The sequence below is a fragment of the Brassica napus genome, chromosome A2 (genome assembly GCF_020379485.1).
Source record: "Brassica napus cultivar Da-Ae chromosome A2, Da-Ae, whole genome shotgun sequence".
Classification (NCBI taxonomy): Eukaryota; Viridiplantae; Streptophyta; class Magnoliopsida; order Brassicales; family Brassicaceae; genus Brassica; species Brassica napus.
This window is the reverse complement of record NC_063435.1, coordinates 24,422,444-24,440,457: the sequence shown is the minus strand read 5'-3', so window position 1 is coordinate 24,440,457 and position 18,014 is coordinate 24,422,444. Positions and strand designations below refer to the sequence as shown.

At 31.6% G+C, this 18,014-nt stretch overlaps 5 protein-coding genes and 1 pseudogene across 5 annotated transcripts; 2 read left to right on the top strand and 4 right to left on the bottom strand.

Moving 5' to 3' along the window:
- Nucleotides 1-2,394, bottom strand: LOC106424484 (GDSL esterase/lipase At2g03980). The gene is made up of 4 exons (XM_013865251.3): nucleotides 2,020-2,394; nucleotides 1,566-1,696; nucleotides 1,257-1,481; nucleotides 1-686 (listed from the first exon to the last, which is right to left on the bottom strand). The coding sequence occupies exons 1-4, from the start codon at nucleotides 2,294-2,296 to the stop codon at nucleotides 225-227; spliced, it is 1,095 nt and encodes a 364-aa protein (XP_013720705.1). The 5' UTR covers nucleotides 2,297-2,394; the 3' UTR covers nucleotides 1-224.
- A 269-nt stretch (nucleotides 2,395-2,663) lies between these two features.
- LOC106414130 (protein phosphatase 1 regulatory subunit 12A-like) lies at nucleotides 2,664-5,859 on the top strand. The gene is made up of 7 exons (XM_048753354.1): nucleotides 2,664-2,669; nucleotides 4,091-4,370; nucleotides 4,463-4,635; nucleotides 4,693-4,700; nucleotides 4,844-5,063; nucleotides 5,139-5,210; nucleotides 5,674-5,859. Exons 1-7 carry the CDS (start codon nucleotides 2,664-2,666, stop codon nucleotides 5,857-5,859), a joined length of 945 nt encoding a protein of 314 aa, XP_048609311.1.
- Nucleotides 5,860-7,815: 1,956 nt separating this feature from the next.
- Nucleotides 7,816-10,441, top strand: LOC125580168 (putative F-box protein At2g02030). Its single transcript, XM_048744286.1, has one exon. The coding sequence runs from the start codon at nucleotides 8,718-8,720 to the stop codon at nucleotides 9,969-9,971; it is 1,254 nt and encodes a 417-aa protein (XP_048600243.1). The 5' UTR covers nucleotides 7,816-8,717; the 3' UTR covers nucleotides 9,972-10,441.
- A 3,798-nt stretch (nucleotides 10,442-14,239) lies between these two features.
- Nucleotides 14,240-15,370, bottom strand: LOC106414139 (sm-like protein LSM7). Its single transcript, XM_048744283.1, has 6 exons — nucleotides 15,277-15,370; nucleotides 15,141-15,185; nucleotides 14,967-15,048; nucleotides 14,832-14,903; nucleotides 14,558-14,610; nucleotides 14,240-14,448 (listed from the first exon to the last, which is right to left on the bottom strand). Exons 2-6 carry the CDS (start codon nucleotides 15,141-15,143, stop codon nucleotides 14,359-14,361), a joined length of 300 nt encoding a protein of 99 aa, XP_048600240.1. The 5' UTR covers nucleotides 15,144-15,185; nucleotides 15,277-15,370; the 3' UTR covers nucleotides 14,240-14,358.
- Nucleotides 15,371-15,683: 313 nt separating this feature from the next.
- LOC106401526 (tetraspanin-13) lies at nucleotides 15,684-16,806 on the bottom strand. Its single transcript, XM_013842065.3, has 2 exons — nucleotides 16,191-16,806; nucleotides 15,684-16,092 (listed from the first exon to the last, which is right to left on the bottom strand). Exons 1-2 carry the CDS (start codon nucleotides 16,752-16,754, stop codon nucleotides 15,805-15,807), a joined length of 852 nt encoding a protein of 283 aa, XP_013697519.1. The 5' UTR covers nucleotides 16,755-16,806; the 3' UTR covers nucleotides 15,684-15,804.
- A 257-nt stretch (nucleotides 16,807-17,063) lies between these two features.
- LOC106401535 lies at nucleotides 17,064-17,611 on the bottom strand (annotated as a pseudogene).
- Between the last annotated feature and the right edge of the window lie 403 nt (nucleotides 17,612-18,014).

Below are 18,014 nucleotides of genomic sequence, written 5' to 3'. Positions count from 1 at the left end.
TATGTTGCCTCAAAAGGTCTCTTTTATTAGTATAGATTGACACAATCACCATTGAGAAATCAGTGATAAAGTAATTACACTGAATCGAATATGCGAAAACGTTGAGGTTAGGTACACAAATGTTTCGAAACACATATTGATCATGAGAGGAAAATAAACAACGGCAGCAACAAGTAAAGTTGTGATTTTTTAAGATTGTCGCTGAGTAAAGTTAATTTATTTACTCACACAACTTCGCAAACTTTTCTCTGCTGGAAACATCCAATTGAGTACATGAAATTCGCCAATTCAGTCGGATGAAATGGATCAAAGAAAATATGTGTATCTGGCACCTTACACGAGCTTGATCCTGGCGGGCAACTCGTGCGTTTATCTCCATCATAAACGCTAGGGCAACATGGGCTTATCGAGTTTATCAGATTCGAACTAACTTGATTGGTCAAAGGTCCGCGAAGTCCCAACATGAAGTTGAAGTAATCTGAGTATAAGAAAGAAGCTTCGGAGAATTTTTTTTTCAAATGAGTCAGGCTTTTCCTTAGCTTGGCGTTGTATTTGGCAACCCCTTGGTTTAAATACTTGCTGCAGCTTCCACGTGGTACGGTGTTAGCTACTATGTAATTTGGGTAACATCCTAATGGTTTAAGATTGTTTATGAAGAACTTCCTTGCTCCTAACTCATGCAATCTCTGCAAAACAAAATCAGAATATTTTGTATAATGCATCTCGATTAACCCTGAAAAAAGTATTTGAGCCTAAACTCAGACTAATATATATATATATATATATATAAGATTATTAATTCGATTTATATATTTTTATTTTATAAACTATACTCCTATAAAAAACTCCTATATCAAAAATCTACATTTTAAAGTTTTCACACATACTAAAATTTAATTATAACTTTATTAATTATATTCTGTGATTATCTATTTTCTCTATTTTTAAATTAACAAAAATTTAATAAATATAATTATTTTATAACTCACAGTCTATCATTATTATTTATTAAAAATGGATAGAAAATGCAAAAGAATATATCTTCTTGAAACAATATTTTAAAAAAACATATTATCTATTAGCATTTAAAATATTTTTGGTTTCAGTTTTTCAAAAGTTTGTAAGTTTAAGTCTCATCCGGTTCACTGTTAAGCTAATATGTTTGGTTCGGTCTATCTCAATCAAACAATATTACCATTAGTTAACGTAGAGGCCAATGAAAAATTGGCGAAAATTCAAACATCATTTTATTTTACCTTAATTTGCATCAAGAAATCATGAAGAAGTTTTTCTGCGAATTCATTTGGATCGGTTGTCTCTTTAAAGTAGAAAGCGTAATCGTTAACTCCAATCGCGGTCATGAACAACGATCCAGCCAAGTGTTTAGTGAGCTCTGACTGCGTCTTAAACTTTTTCTTCAGATTATTGTCGATGGTCTTTTCGAATAGATCAACTTGGTCACTCAACGAAAGACATTTGCCCTTTTTCATAGAAAGAATCATATAAAACTCATAAGTTTACCAGTATTGCAACTAAAGATCATTTTGTAGAATATTGAAACTTACCAGTCGCGTTCCTGTATCAGGAAAAATCCCACAGCTAGCAGAAGCATAATTAATACCAGTTGAGATATTGTTCTTTTGTTCTTCTGATAATCCCATATAAGCAGGAGCCAAAGGAAGCCCATAATAAATAGCTGAAAAAACATCCAAGACCATTAGACAAGGTTTAAATCCCAATATTTTTAGTTATTTTGTATAGTTTATAGAACTGTAGGAACTCATATTCATTTTCCAAAATCCCCACCTACAACAATGTATCTGTCTTAACTTTATTAAGTTATTAAGAGTTACACAATTTCCATAAAATTACCAATCGGAAATAATTTATGACCGAATTATCAGAAAAGAAAACAGTCACTGGTTAATGTTATATAAGTCCTTTGAGTAATTAATTACACGACCTATATAACATCCGTAAACAAAAAGGAGAGAAATACAAATTTTGTTTCGTTCTTACCAATGTAATCAGCAATTGTTTTGCCATTGCTAAAACGGCCGGTGGGTTTGCCTCCTTCAAAGTCAGAACCATAAGGAGCAAAATTCGCTTTGACAGACGTGTTAAGATTGTTATTGTTCCCTGAATCAACCAATGAATCTCCTATAACATACAAAGCCTGAAAATTCCCGCCAAAAAGCACAGGTTCTACTTTTGATCGCTTCGAGTTAATGGTGGAGACATTGAGAAGAAAAAGGAAGATCAAAAGAAGGCATGGCTTTAGAGAAGGCAAACCCATTTCTATCTTTCTCTTTCGGGGTTGGAGAAAGAAAAGAAATGAACCTTGCAAATAGGAAACAACGAAGATGAAAGTTAATTATAAGCGATTTGGAAAGCATCATACAGCTTTTACACAAGCTAAATATATAATACAACATGGTAAAAGCTATAATTAACCATTGTTAAGTGTTACCTAATCCTATATATGAACTGAAAAATAAACAATATCGAAACTTTTTCTATAAAAAAAACCTCCTATGGCGACGAACGGTGTATCCAAACTCTTAACATAAATATCTAATCAGAGACAGCTGAATATACGTAAAAGCTTCCGTTGTAAATTCTCTGTCTATTCCTGCTGGTAATTATTGAGGCGAAAAGTATGCATGGAGGTTTTAGTTAGATAGGCAGCTGCCCAATATAAATCAAGACGTAAGTTACAAAATTTAATCGTTCTCAAGGATATAAGCAAATAATTAAATCGATTGAAATAAGACATAACCGTAATTGGTGAAGGAGTATTTAACAAGATTGCCTTTGCTAACTTCTTACTGAAGTCTTTGTATTTCATTTTTGGTCAAAAAGTCTTTGTATTTCTTACGCCACGAAAAAATAACCGGAAAAAGCTTAGCGCTGGTCTAGTGGTCTTTGCGTGTCTAGTAGATACATCTTTATCGATGCAGCAGTTCTACACCGTAGTAGGTTAAGCCCATAAATATTTAGTGTAAAAGTGACCTTATATGTAATTGTTTCAAATATTTATATCCACCCTAGTTAGTGGCATGTGCAGTAAATGTTACTCATGAACTAACTATACACTCCTACACATTAACCTCCCACGTACTTGTCCATATTGTTATGAAATACAGTAATTTATGAATGTTGTATCAGTTTTGACCAAAAAAAAGAATGTTGTATCAGTAACATTTGATCGAGAATTAAATCAGAATCCAAATGAAGAGAAAATCAAATTAGAGTCCAAACCAAGAGAAAATTACGCTTAAACATACTTTTCCAAAGTCTATTTTATCCATACACACTTTAAACTTGCACATGTTCTTCCCTTCTTTGCTTTTGCAATCTCTCGCGATTTTTTCAATAAAGATATCGCATACCATCTGTTTTGCTCTACATGCTTTTGAACGCCCGTTGCGCTTTTGCAACACACAATCATCAGTTATAAATAGTTGCAGATAAACTCGAAGAAGAACAACACTTCCATATTAAGTAGCTACAACGCGACATGCACTTACTAAGTAGATCAATTTCCATCATTATCATCTAATCAACAACAAGCTTGGAAAACTACTGACCTGTAAATGAAAACCTCCTCATCACATGAACCCTAATTGAAAAAAAAATCCCCCAAATCAATTTGTGTTGGGTCGGGTCGGGTCGAATCAAGTTTTTAATTGGGCAATCACTATTCTCAAAATGAGATTTAGACCCTTTAATTTGGATTGCGATTTTGGATTAGAGAGGGGGTCTGTGTAAGATTAAAAAGATTGGGGGGTGATGTGAAGAGAAATAATATCTTTGGGTGGGGTCTAGGCAATGGTTTTCTATTTAATCTTGAATTTAACCGGAATAAACCGGCGCGTGTAGACGCATAAATAGACCCTAAACCCGTCTCTGCAAATGAAAATTAAAAAGACTTACTAGCGACTTGGCTTCCTTCTGGTCCAAGAAAGAGATTCAAGTTTTGATTGGAAGTTTGAAGAGCTAGAAGCGAAGGTATCTCTCTCTCTTTCTTCTTCTCTATTTTCTTTTTCTTTCTTTATGTTCTTTATGTCAAATCCTCTCTCCGTTTTAGGCTTGGGAAGAGAAAGACGACGCTACCTTATGGAGCCTAAGAGGACTCATAGATCTCTGTGCAATCAAGGTAGCTGTAAGGCTTTGCAGGCCTAGACACTGTGTGTTGGATAGGTTCAAGATTTTGGTATCCGCGAATGACCACAAGGTCAAGATTACACGAAACAAAGCATACACTGGTTTACCCAAGACAGAGCTATCATGGAAGCAGGTAATAGAGAGTCTTCACATAGCGTGTAGGGTTGGTAATCTAGAGCTTCTCTCAACGCTTATCAGCACAGGTATTGAACCTATTTGTTTTCTTTCTTCACTGAATGACGAGATTGAAAAGACTATTTACTGAACGAATAGTTATTTTTCTGTTCTGTGTCAGGTGCCAATATCAATGGCACTGATAGTGACTCAATGATAGCTCTTCACATAGCAACTAGCAAAGGAAAAGTGGAGATTTGTGACTATCTCATACAAAAAGGAGCTATTATCGATGTACTAGATAAAAAGGGCCAAACCCCACTTATGCACGCTGTGAAGTCCAAGGAACCAAAGGTAATTATGAGAAATCTTGGCATATAAACGTTTTTTTTGTGTGTGTGGAATCTTCAGCTAATGAAGTTAGCTGCCTAATCTGGTTTTAACTGATTAGAAAACTTTGAACATTTTGTGTGTACTGTAAGGAGAAGTTAGGCGGAATTTGTCACTTTAGTCTTGAGGTATTGAAGTTAGGGGACTTAGAATGTGTAATTGTATGTTATAGTGGTGAAGTTGAATGTCTACTAGCTCATTCACATGGTGAAGTTGCTTACTCATTAAGCTGGTTGCAGGTTGTGAAGATGCTAGTAAGTGCTGATGTATCTATGATCAACAACAAGGATGAAGAAGGCTGGACTGCTCTTCACTTTGCTGCTAGCAATGGGTGCTTGGAGATCACTAAGATCTTAAAGACATATGGGGAAACACTAGAGATCACTGACAAGGTTCGTACATAGATATTTTTCTGCTTTTTTGAAACTTAAACCTGCCTTTACACAAAGGATTGTTCATGTTTCCAGGATGGATACACGCCCTCTGAAATTGCAGCAAGGAGAGGAAAGATGGAAGTTTATGACTACCTAGTTGAAAAAGTATAAAGCTGATTTCACCTGCAATTGAAACTTTTTCTCATTTGCGATAGATGTTGGTATGGGGATTATAGACAAAACTTGATTTAATTGCTCGGTTCATTGTAATTTTGATACTTCATGATTGCTCGAACTTGATAGTTGATATAAACAGAATTTTTGTACTTGATAAATGTTTTTTTATCTCCTGAAAAGTCATCTACCCCATCCTCACAATCTTTTTCTACTTTGGCAACGCTGTATTTATCATTTACAAAGGAGACACTTGTCTTTTGAACAACAACCACACTAATTTCTTTCAGTAGCTTCCTCTGATCTTTCTCTCTTTACTGAAGCACTCTCAAGGGTCTTCAATTGCTTTTGAACATAGTAATATGTCTGGTGCAGTGTTACCTGAATGTTCTGGTCAAGAAACAATCAATGACCTTGTTTCTCGTAGTGACAATGCTTTGACTTCTCAAACAAGAAAAAAATTGATATCTTCACCTACAGTTATGATCCTGATTTGACTCACCCTTATCAAGAAATGGATACATCTGATGTAGCTCAATCTGTTGCTTTCCTAGTATCCTCTCCATCTGCCATCAATACTCACACTATGGTGACAAGAGAAAAGGCTGGAATCAGCATACCAAGAAATGGATACATCTGATGTAGCTTAATCTATTCGCTTCTCACTCATAAAACATCATATCATGAGCCAAAAGCAGTCACTGCAGCCTTACTTTCCATATTAACTAAATATGAATGTCCTTGGAATCACTTGCTTCAGACTTCTGTTCTGTTGTTGTGACCTGACTTGTTTCCTGGTATCTCTTACTCTTGTTGAGACTGTTATTACTGGTCTTAAACTGATTTGCAATATCAGAACTCCCGTTATTGTTCCCGCCACCACGCTTATTGTTTTTGTGGAGGCTCGTGATTGTGCTGACCCTTGTAAATGATTTCCGTTACTTGTCCATCGACAGACCTCTCCACTTTCTTCTTGACAGGACACGCAGGATTTGTACACTTGTAATAACTCCGAGGAAAATCGCTACCTTTGACTTGCTTCTGACAGGACACGCAGGATTTGTACGCAGTGATTTAGCTTATTTGTTATGATTTCCATAATTTTAGATAATTTTTCTTATTTGTCTTGTTTTAATTAGGTTTAAACTGAGTCATTAATTTTCTAATAGTTTTTAGTTGAGTCTATAATTTATTAATTTAAATAATATAAATATGAAATATGTAATTAGATATATAATTATTTTGATTTTCCTTTTCATTTAATATAACATATAAATTTAATCTTATTAAGACTATATATAAAATTTATTTCGGGTTTTGTGAAAATTAATTATAATTATATGCTATATTAAATAATTAATTATAAACTAATATAATAAAATTGTGAAAATATATTTAAAAATTAAGAGAATTCTTATATATATTGTGTTGCTATCTGAAAACAATATAGTTTATTATAAAGTTAAAAAACTAAGATATAAAACAGTTTATAATTAAATACTAGTTGATGTCCCGCACCTTATGCGGATTATTACATCTAACAATTTTTAATTCTAAAATTTATTTTTATAAATTAATAATAATTAAATTAGATACAAATTTTAAATTATTATAAATTATAAAATTTCAATATTTATATTGGTAATCAATGTATTAAATTGTTTTATTTTGTTTCATATTTTTATTTATATGATGTAGATTTTGGATCAAAATCCTTTTTAGAGTAATAACTAAATTAGGAAATTTTGCATGTAAAATTAACAGATATTGTATTGGGACTGAAAATAAATCACGTGGTACTAAAAGGATTAGAAAAAAAACCACAAATATAAAACAATAACAAATAGAAATAGTTTAGGAATATTCAATCTGGTAAAACCAAACCATTCAAAATCAAACCAAATCGAAATAGAGAAAATAGTCTAGATTTGAAAGTACTGAAGATGTTATTTTTAGAAAACAACAGTATATGAATATTGATTAGTATATTAAGAGATCAAACCAAATAAACAAAAGAAAACGATTAATTCAGATATATTAGTATACTTATATATAAATTTTATAATAATCTGTATTTGATCAATATTTTCAGTAAACATCAGAGAAATTAGCTATAATATTAGTCATTAAAATTATAAAATAAGAGAAAAATAATGATTAAAATATATTTTTTAAAACATATTAGTATATATATATATATCGGTACAATAGGTTCATGTTTGATTTTAAATATCATGATAAATATATAGATATCAAAAATATATATATTAATTAATTAAACTAATGATTTATACTAAAATCATGGAAAATATGACAAGTAAGCAAATTAACTAAAATCATGAAGAAGATGCAAATGAGCCAAATCACTTCATAAATAATAGTATAGATCATGAAAAATATGACAAGTAAGAAAATTAACTAAAATCATGGAGAAGATGACAAATAAGCCAAATCACTTCATAAATAATAGTATAGATTATTCAAACAAAAATATTTATATAAAGATATTTTCTAAACTATTTCTAATATATGAGTGTTTAAAAAAATTTAACACAATAATAAGACATCGTTTGATGAACGTTTTTTTGACATATATAAATAATTTGATGTTTGATTTAACTATTTAAAATTATAAATAATAATTTAAGTTGTGACTGAGTTCAAAACAAATTTTCTTGCTTTTACTTTAAACCATTTTAAGTTTAATCCATGAAACACTATAGTTTCAGTTGGTGACCACTAGAAGAATGGAAAAATGAACAAAATGAAAAATAAAATTTCATTTGAGGAATTGAAAAAATAAAAATAAAATGATTTTTTGTTCAATTTGTTCCTTATCAAAATTGCATAGGAAATTTTTTTGTTATAAATCTATTCCTCCATAAGGAATTTAGAAGAAAAAAGTGGGATCTAACTTTCAATAATTTGACTAAAATTTCAACATAACTGGTATAAATTTTGATGAACAAAGAATTCACCATAATTTTTTTTCCTTCGACTTCGACGTGTTCACCAATTAGAGTTTTATAATGCCGATTTTTGGATTAGTAATACATAAAATAATAAATATTCGTAAGATGATTATACGCTGCGGACAAAACACCTAGTATTTTAGTATTAGTAAAATAATATGGTCCATTCTGAAATATTGAGCGCACGAAATTATAATAATGATTTCTAAAATTTGTTATTGGATTATCAATCATGTATTCCCAATAAATTAATAAATCAGTTTGACAAAACCGACAATCCCTACAAATAGCATCAAAATAATGATACTAAAAAGGACAAAACTAGAATAATTATAATCTGTTACAAAAGAAAAATAAAAAAGGAAAATCTATTAAAAATTGGAATCCATTAGGGTTTTGAAGACACAAACGAAAGCAATATATAGTAGTACTTGGTCGTTGTCCTGATCAGAAAGAGAAAGCAAAAGTAGAAGACAAATCGTTTTATATAATTTGCTTTGCTCTTATAAAAGTAGAAGACAAATCGATGGAGGAGCAGCGAGGCCATGAAAAGGATAAAATTGCTTCATCGTTTTCCTCAGAAAGAGAAAGCAAAAGAGGAAGAAGAGAGGTGACCGAGATAATAATCAACGATGATGCGTTGGAAGAGATAATGCTGAGGCTTCCGGTAAAATCCCTTATAAGTTTCCAAGCCGTGTCTAAACACTGGAGACGTATGATAACGCTTAACTCGTTCAGAGAGAGATACATGTTGCATCAGAAAACCCTAGAACCAAAATTTTTGTGTGTCTACGATGATATAGACTGGTATAAGGCAAGCTATGCTCTAAAAGAGATGAGGTTGGAGTGGTCTTCGGCATGTCTAGTTGAAGTGGAAGAAGAAGAAGACTATCATATTAGTAATGATGAGCAAGAGGATGTGATAGTTTCCAAGAGTCTGGATGGTCTTTTCTGCTTCTATGGACGTGCAAACTTTAAAAACCCAATTAAAGTGATGAACCCATCCACTAGATGGTCCTTGACGCTCCCTCTCGCCAGGATTCAGCTAGTGCATTCAGACAACAAGGTGGAGTTTTCTCAACCGGGATTTGGAAGAGACTATGTCACAGGAGCATACAAACTAGTCTGGTTACATAACATTAAAGACAAGAACATCTCATCATGTGAGGTTTTCGATTTTGGAGTCAAGGAATGGAGACATGTGACTTCTCCTCCTTATCATCGGATAGATCACAACCAAGAAGCAACTTTTGCAAACGGATGGCTTTACTGGTTCACCCATGAAAAGACGAAGTTGATTGCTTTCGATCTTCACATGGAGATGTTTCAAGTCGTACCAAACCCAATTATTGACGCATCATCGTCATCATCATCATCATCATATATTAGTATGCATATGTGCAGCCTAGACTATGACCGTGGTCTTCTGAATATTTCCGTGACAAATGGAGATGGCATGCAACACGTTTGGAGGGTCACTAACCACAACACAGGAGGGGTATTGTTGAAAACGAACAAGATCTTCTCCTTTGACTTGAACAAGATTACCTCCACTTGGTTCGAAGAAACTCATTATAAATCTTCGCTCCTCGGCCTTATGGTAGTTTCGAAGAAAGGAAACAAGGTGATGCTCGCAAAATACGGTTCCGACAAGCTCCTTCTATATCAACCTCTAACCCCTAATTCCATTATGAATCGCATCTTTTCGTATTCTCCTTCTCGTCCAAGTGATGACAGTGTATTTCTTCATTATTTCCCAAGTTTAGCATGTCCCTTATGAAATAATTTAATTTCTGTAAGTGGATTTCATTGTCATTATGCTCAAATAAATCTTGCTGTTGAAATTAACTTAACATTCTCTTATTATATCATTGCCTTTGGGAGAGATACTAGCCGTTTCTCAATCCTGTCCGATTGTCTCAATTGTACGTAGCACTACCAAGACTGTAGTATTTTATCGCTGCAAGTTTCATACTTAATTCCGATGGCTTGATCATCTATTAGTATTCATGCAAAGTAGATCACTCTTGCCTCTTTGCCTGAATCTAGCCTACCTGAATCTATATTCTGTATATCCTTTCAACTGACTTTACATCTCTTTTGTGGTTTTCTTTAGATAAATACTTGTATATTTTTACCAAAAAAATACTTTTATATCCGTTTTCTTTTAAAAGACGTTTTAGAATATTTGTTTTGTATCATTATAGTTGACGTCCTCGGAAAACAATGCAAGATATAGTGAAATAAGACTTTATTTACCCTTATGATATTTTCTTTTTTTAAAGGAAATGTGTGTAACGAGAGATGATAATTAATTGATGGAGAGGGTAGAACAGATATTGTATTAGGTGCCTTAATTTGTGTGAAACTTATAGAACGTCATTTAAAAAAAAAAACAGAGGGAGTAACATTAATGACTCAAGTCTTTATTTCCACACTCGGATATCTTTGATATCTATACTACTCCCTCGGTTCCTGTTCCTGAAAGTAAGATTTTTTAGATTTGTTTTTTATTCTAAAATGATAAATTTTCTAAAATTTTAAGGTATTTTTAGTAGTTAATGTTAAAAAGTTGTATACTTTTAAAAAACATTAATTGAAAATATTTGAATTGATTGAATACTATTGGTTGATATTTATTGGAAAATGTATAGTAAAATAAATAATAAATTCAATTGTTAAAAATTACTTGTTTCTTTAATATGCATGAATACTCTAGAAAATTCTTCTTTGGGAACAGAGGGAGTATTATTTATTAAGTGATTTTGCTGATTTGTCACATTCTCCATGATTTTAGCTGATTTAGCTTATTTTTTATATTCTTATTAGTTTTTAGATTAAATCATCAATTTATTAATTTAAATAATATAAATTTCGATTTATAATTAATTTAAATAATTTAAATATTTCGAAAATTCTAATTAGAATTATGATTATAATTATTTTAACTTTCACAAGATTTTTATTAGTTTTTAGCTTAAATCATTAATTTATTAATTTAAATAACATAACTATTTCAAATTTATAATTTGAATTACAATTATAACTATTTTAAAAAAGTTAGGACCAATTCTTATCTTCATATGATGTAAAATGTTTTAAACTCTTAGTTTCAATTTTCTCATTTATTCCAAGTTGCCTCGATTATAGTTTTTGACATCTATATTTATGTACTTTTGATATTTGTTTTTTATAGTTGGAGTTCTATGTTTTTCTTCTTTCTTTGAGTCTGAAATATTAGGAGCATATAGGTTTTGTTACATGGAATTTGGAATTATGAATTAGGTATTCTGAATTACTTCGGTAGTTATTTCACGTATAAGTTTTATTACTGTTTAATCTATAAGAAAAATATGCTTTGATATTAAATTAGAGATTTGCCTATTTAATCATGTTATGAACATGTCTTTAATGGTTTAGTTTCATTATTTTTAATGAATAATTAGATTTATCATTATATAATTAACCATAAATTAACTTTAATAATAAAACTATCATTATCTATTGTTTCTTTTATTAAAAGTAAACTTATGAAATATTAAGATAAGTCAATGTATATTTTGATCAAGTAAACCAATGAAATATTATCATTATCTCAATTCATTAAAAAAAAATTCTTCAAAATTATCATCGAACTTTAGTTTTTGTTTACTTTTTATTTATTTTGTTCTTATTTGGATTTTGTGTGTTTTAATATTTATTGGTAAGTTAATTCATGTTTATGGTTCAAAAATACAAAGTAGATTAAGAGAGACCAAAAGTTCACATTCTTACTTTACTTTATTGTATGGAATATTTGATATGTAATTATGGTCTCATAGTTTTATAACTTTCCTTTGTGTTAAAAAGACGTAGATCGAAATAAAAATCAAAAAGAACTAAAATGATTAAGAATATAAAGAATAAGTTATCATGATGTTTAAATCATAATACATATATTACTAATTATTAGTAAACCGATCATGCCCGCATGTGCGGGTAAAACACTTAGTTTAAAATAATTAAACAAATAAATAGTTGATTTACATAAGCAAACCACATATACTAACGAAATACACTATTTTTTTTAATTTGCAAATATAGTTTTTCAGATTACGATTATAATTTTTTCTTATAAATATACTAGGTGGTTTGCCCGCGATGCGGACTTAAACATTTTCATAAATTTTTGAAAAGTTCTTTATACACTATATTCATTACTAAAATAAATTTTAAAATAACTCAATATTATATTTTTAGTTATATAATTAAGAATTTTATTTAATTAATATTTAGTAATATAATTTATGTTTTTAACTTTTTACTAAAAAACTTTTTCAGATAACAATACAATATATACATAAATTATCTCTTTTTTAATATATATTTTCAGATTTTAGATAATTCTTACTATTCTTAATATTAATCAATTATCTGATCAGATCACTTAAAATTTCGTCTTTATTTAATAATTTATTTATAAATTTTATTCATTAATAGTATAAACGATATTAACCACTCCAACTTTTAACGTGAGAGCTCGATTCTAAAAATTTACTTTATTTGATTAATATTTAATTATATAATTATGTTTTTAACGTTTTACTAAAATACTTTTTTCAGATAAACAATACAATTTATAATTATTATTTTTTAATTATATAATTAAGAATTTTATTTGATTAATATTTAGTTATATAATTTATGTTTTAACTTCTTACTAAAAGACTTTTTCAGATAACAATACAATATATACATAAATTATCTTCTTTTAAATTATATTTTCAGATTTTGGATAATTCTTACTATTATTAATATTAATCAATTATCTAATCAAATCAATTACAATTTCGTTTTTATTTTTTAATTTATTTATACATTTTATTCATTGAGGTATAAACGATATTAATCACTATAACTTTTAACGTGAGAGCTCGATTCCAAAATTTCACTTCGCAAATAATAGTATAGATTCAAGTGCATTGTGGTGGGATCTCAATAAACGGGTGTACTAATTACTTTACATAAACGTAAAATAACAAGTAAAAAGCACATAAATCGATTTAGGTGTCCATTTACTAAAACCTTAGCTCCGCCGTCGGTGGGCACCACGCGCGCATTTCTGCTCCGCTGCCCTCGCTTCATGTCTCGATTGCTTGCCAAGAAAAAGAAACATCGTCCGCCCTTTGCTCTGTCTTTCAAAGTGTTCAACAGAGTCAGGTCCGCGGCCTCTCAGGATGAAGAACAAGTCCATCTCTCTCTCGTTGCTGTGACAAGTTCTTCTCCTGCCGCTACCTTCGTTGATACCTCATGCTGGCTCTGAATCAGTCCTTCACAATGGTAGAGGACATTAGTAGCCAAGCTAAATTGTTTGTCAGAGTTGATCTTACCGCTCCGCTCCCACACAAGATTGTTTCTGGTTTCTCAAATGGCAAGCAAGTACAGATTGAAGTCTCTTATCCTTCAAGTATCAAACCAAATTATTAACTTCTTGCTTGCTTGTATGCATTTCAGTACATTTATTCTATTTTTTTTTTCATTTCTTAAGAGAAGTGAAATGATCTAAAACATTTTTTCTTAAATGATTTTCGATCCTTAGATAAAAATTGGTTCGATCTAGTCGACATACATTTGCAAAACCGGTCTCAGCATAGGCTATTGAAATTTCAAAGCCAGTTTCTCGATGTGATGTCCAAGATAATAATCCTCAATATGTTCTTTCTCCTTCAAGGTCTTGTAGAACAAAGTTTGTTTCAGAAAATAACCAATACCAACCATTCTACGAATCAGTCCTCCATCTGTTCTTCAAGATCTTGTTGCTTTGGGAAGGTCTCTATGGTAACAGTCTCTGGCGACTTCATTAACAAGAAGAGTTTGATCGCGGAGCTGTAAGAACACCGTCACATAAAGACTGTTCCGAAGAGGTTAGTTGTTTGTAGTTACAAAGTCATCCTGTCCAAGAATAAATCTTAAAACACTAAAAGCACTATAATTCATGGCTCAGTAGCGAGTGCTGTTCAAGTTTCACAATCTCTCTTTTTCTGACATTCAGGGCATGATGTTTTGATATTGTTCAAAAATAGGTATATTAAAACGATTGTTTTCAACATAATAGCAGATACTCAGATACACAATGCTCACTAAACACCAAAGTTGAACTACTCAGATCTTTTGGAAGAAACTATTCATTAGACAGCCTCTGGTTGAACGAAAGGGTTAGCAATTTCTTCAGTTCCATCAGTTGGTGAGACGAGCATCACCGCAGTTCCACGACAAACCTGAAAACCATAGACCATACTTAGTAGTATGGGTTTAAATTATAAAACAGCAAGAAGATGCCAGAAGTAACAATGCTCTTAATGAAAAGGGAATGTAAGTGAGTCATACAATTAAACCAAGGCGTCTGGTCTGGTCAGTAGTCGTCAATGGATCATCATGATCTGGTCAAACATTAGACAAATGTTATAATACTACCATATAAATCACAGAAACCAAGAAGACAACACACAACTCTAGTTTCAACATGGATGTGATGTATACTATCCCTTTTTATATCACCTAGGCAAATAGAAACCCCTCTCTTCCCAGCATATCTAATCAAGATTTAGATGACTTTCAAGTTTCAACAGCATACATAAAGATAACGTAACGAAAGAGATACCTCGAACAGACTCCACCGCAGCATCTAGAACAAGGTTCAGCAACTGATCGTAGCCTTTAAGAGTTCCAGTGACTGCCAAACACAAGCATCAAAACTCAAAAGCAAGAATCATATAAAAAAAGCTCTGTTCTTTACCTTGTCTACCACCAGTCAGCTTAACTTGCACGCCCTTATCCACAAACTTAGCCAAATCCAACACCGTTTCCTTTCTTCCTGACTGTAATAAGAAAAACAGAGCAAATCAAACACTGAACTGAATGAATTGACTCGAATCATAAATAAAAATGAAAACTTTAACTCATAACTTACCATGTTAGAGCAAAGCCCTCGAAATAGAATCCCCAAAAAAAAAAAACCTAAAAAAATCATTTTGATTCAGAACAGAGTCATCGTATGCTTATACTTCATGTTAGACAAACCCCATGAGATTGATGAAGTAAACTCACCGGGGAGACAAAGATCTCTCAAGATCGAAGCGAAACAGTGAAGACCCCAGAAAACTTTGGCGAAGAGATGATTTTGTTTTGTCAGAGAAGATCGGGAGAATCTATAGCGAGTTGAGAACTCCGGTTTAAATCTCTAACCATGGTTTGATTATTGGTTTCTCAATTTCAGTTTTAATTTCGGTTCGGTTTGAAATGTATGACGTTAGCTTAACCGGGTTGGGTATCTCTATTATTAATTATCAGAAGAAAAAAAAAATGATTTCACCATCAAGTTTTAAAAATAGATTCGGTTTCTTAGCAAAATAAAGGATTTTTCAAATATATATGTTTGACAAAATATTTTTTCATCAGTTTATATCATTTTACTTTGGTTCGGTTTGGTTTGGTTTAGTTATACCATTCTGAATATGAAAACTAAAAGAGTCGATTGACTTCACATGCAGCATATCGGTAAAGAATCGAGACTGTACAAGAAAAATAAAACAAGAGAAAGATATATTTATACATATGTTAGAATTAAAGTCTAGCTAGTTCTCAGTTTCTCGAAGGATCCTTAACCAAGCAAACCAACCAACAACGCCAATGGAAAGACTAAATACGATATGAAGGATATTAAATGTTAAGGAAAATGAAGTATTATGTAAATCTGCAATAGTCACGGCTTTACATGAATCGCAATCGAAGCATAATGTGTTTGCCGTATTGTTCCATGTCTTGCAATCATCTTCAACGTTGTTATGATATCTTGACATTGTCCAAATGTTTGGTTTCACGTAAGTTAATCCACATGAAAGCGGTGGTTTGCAGCAACCCGACTGTTAAAATAAAATAAAGTATATTAGAATGAAATAAAAAAAAAACTATAATATAAACAGTATATATGTAGATCATATGTGCGTACGTATTTAGTTACCTGTATAGGAGTTAGATTCATCTGACGAAACTCAGAAGCCGACATGTTTTGGTTAGAGAATAGTTTGTTACAAACATTGCCCTTAACAAGACATCTCCTAGTACGATACCATTCATCGTCTTTGATGACCAATCTACGTACCCATCCCGAGTAATCCTCCAACCTAAACTCATGTATCTTCGTCCCAGGGTACAGCCTAGGATCGGTCTCGTTATTGAGACGGTAAACGAAAACGGCTTTAGCCACGACCACGAACATCCACAAGAAGAAGATGAAGAAGTGGATTCGGAAGAGACAATCGGATTTGTAGTAAGCGGCATAGAAGCCTGCGAGAGTCATGAATAGCAATGAGAAGCTCACGAAGATTCCGGGAGTTGTCACGAACCGGTTACATTCATCCGTCTTGTAATGTAACATTGAGACGGTCACAAACCAGAAAGCTGATGTGGCTAGGAAAATCGAGTTTGCGATCAAGAAAATTGTGTTGAATGGAAATGAGATGTTCTTGAAACATGATAAAGGTGAAGGGTTTTCTTCGTTTTGTTCTTCTTTATCTTTCGCCATTATGTGGTGTTATTGTTGAAAATAATTGTTGACGTCAAAAAATTAAGGAGGTAATTTGAATAAAGAATGATCAAAGAGTTCGATGATGATGATGATGAACTGCACGAGATAAGATAGGTTTTGTAGCTTGTAATCTTAGGAAACACATGAAAACAGAAAAAAAAACTATCATATATAGATCTTTTCTGTTTTCTTACTTGTCCATGTGTTTGTTGTTGACAGGTTTTGGTCAAATGGTCCATGAAATTTTCTAACCTCTAATAAAACGTTAACAACCAAACTGTTATTTTCTAAATTTGTCGCACAATATTTCATCTCGATTTGTCACACAGTATTATTTATTACTAAGAAACAATATAGCAAACCTAGTTGAGACCATATATCTTGTACATGTGTAGAGAGTTTAGATTGGATTACAAGAAACCAACATATCAATCTACAATATATATTTGTGGCGAATAAATATTAAGATCATAAGATCGGGTACCATAAGGAGTGAAAGTAAGATTGTTTAGAAACTAAAACAAGTAAAAGAAGCAGCATAAGCAACACTCCCCAAGGAAAGTGGCCTTCTCCAAAAAGAGATGCAGCCTGGTTTGCTCTGACGTAGTAAGAGGATCTGAAGAGAACTCGATGGACTAATTGTAGAGAGACCAACAGAAAGACAAAGAGAATCGGGAGGAACAATAAGAAGAGTTTGAGATTTGTGGTGGTTTTCTCAACCTCGTACCTGTAACGTGGGTAGGAAGATAGAAAGAGGAGTAGAGATATGATGGCAAAGAGAGTTAGTAGAGGTGCTGATGACGTCATCCTTGCTTCCATGCACCTCCTCTTCTTTCCTTAACAAACCAACTCATTTATCTCTCTTTCAATGCCTACTTTGCAATGTATTGGAGGACTACACACGCAGACATAAGCATCAAGATATATATATATATATATATAAAGAGAGAGAAATCAAGATTTTTATACGATATATATATATATATATATATATATATATATATATATATATATATATATATATATATATATTCTTCTAATTGTATAGTAATTTTTAATTTGAAACAAATATGCATTTATAAAACTTTATTCATATTTTTACAAATACAACCGCATAAGTTCTATGGAAAAAATTAAACCGTTACGTATTCCAACCATATATACCATTTTTTTGCTAAATTATATAATTTCGAACTTCAAATCAATTGGCAATAATCGGTGATAAGTTGATTAATCTATCTATATTATATACTAGTT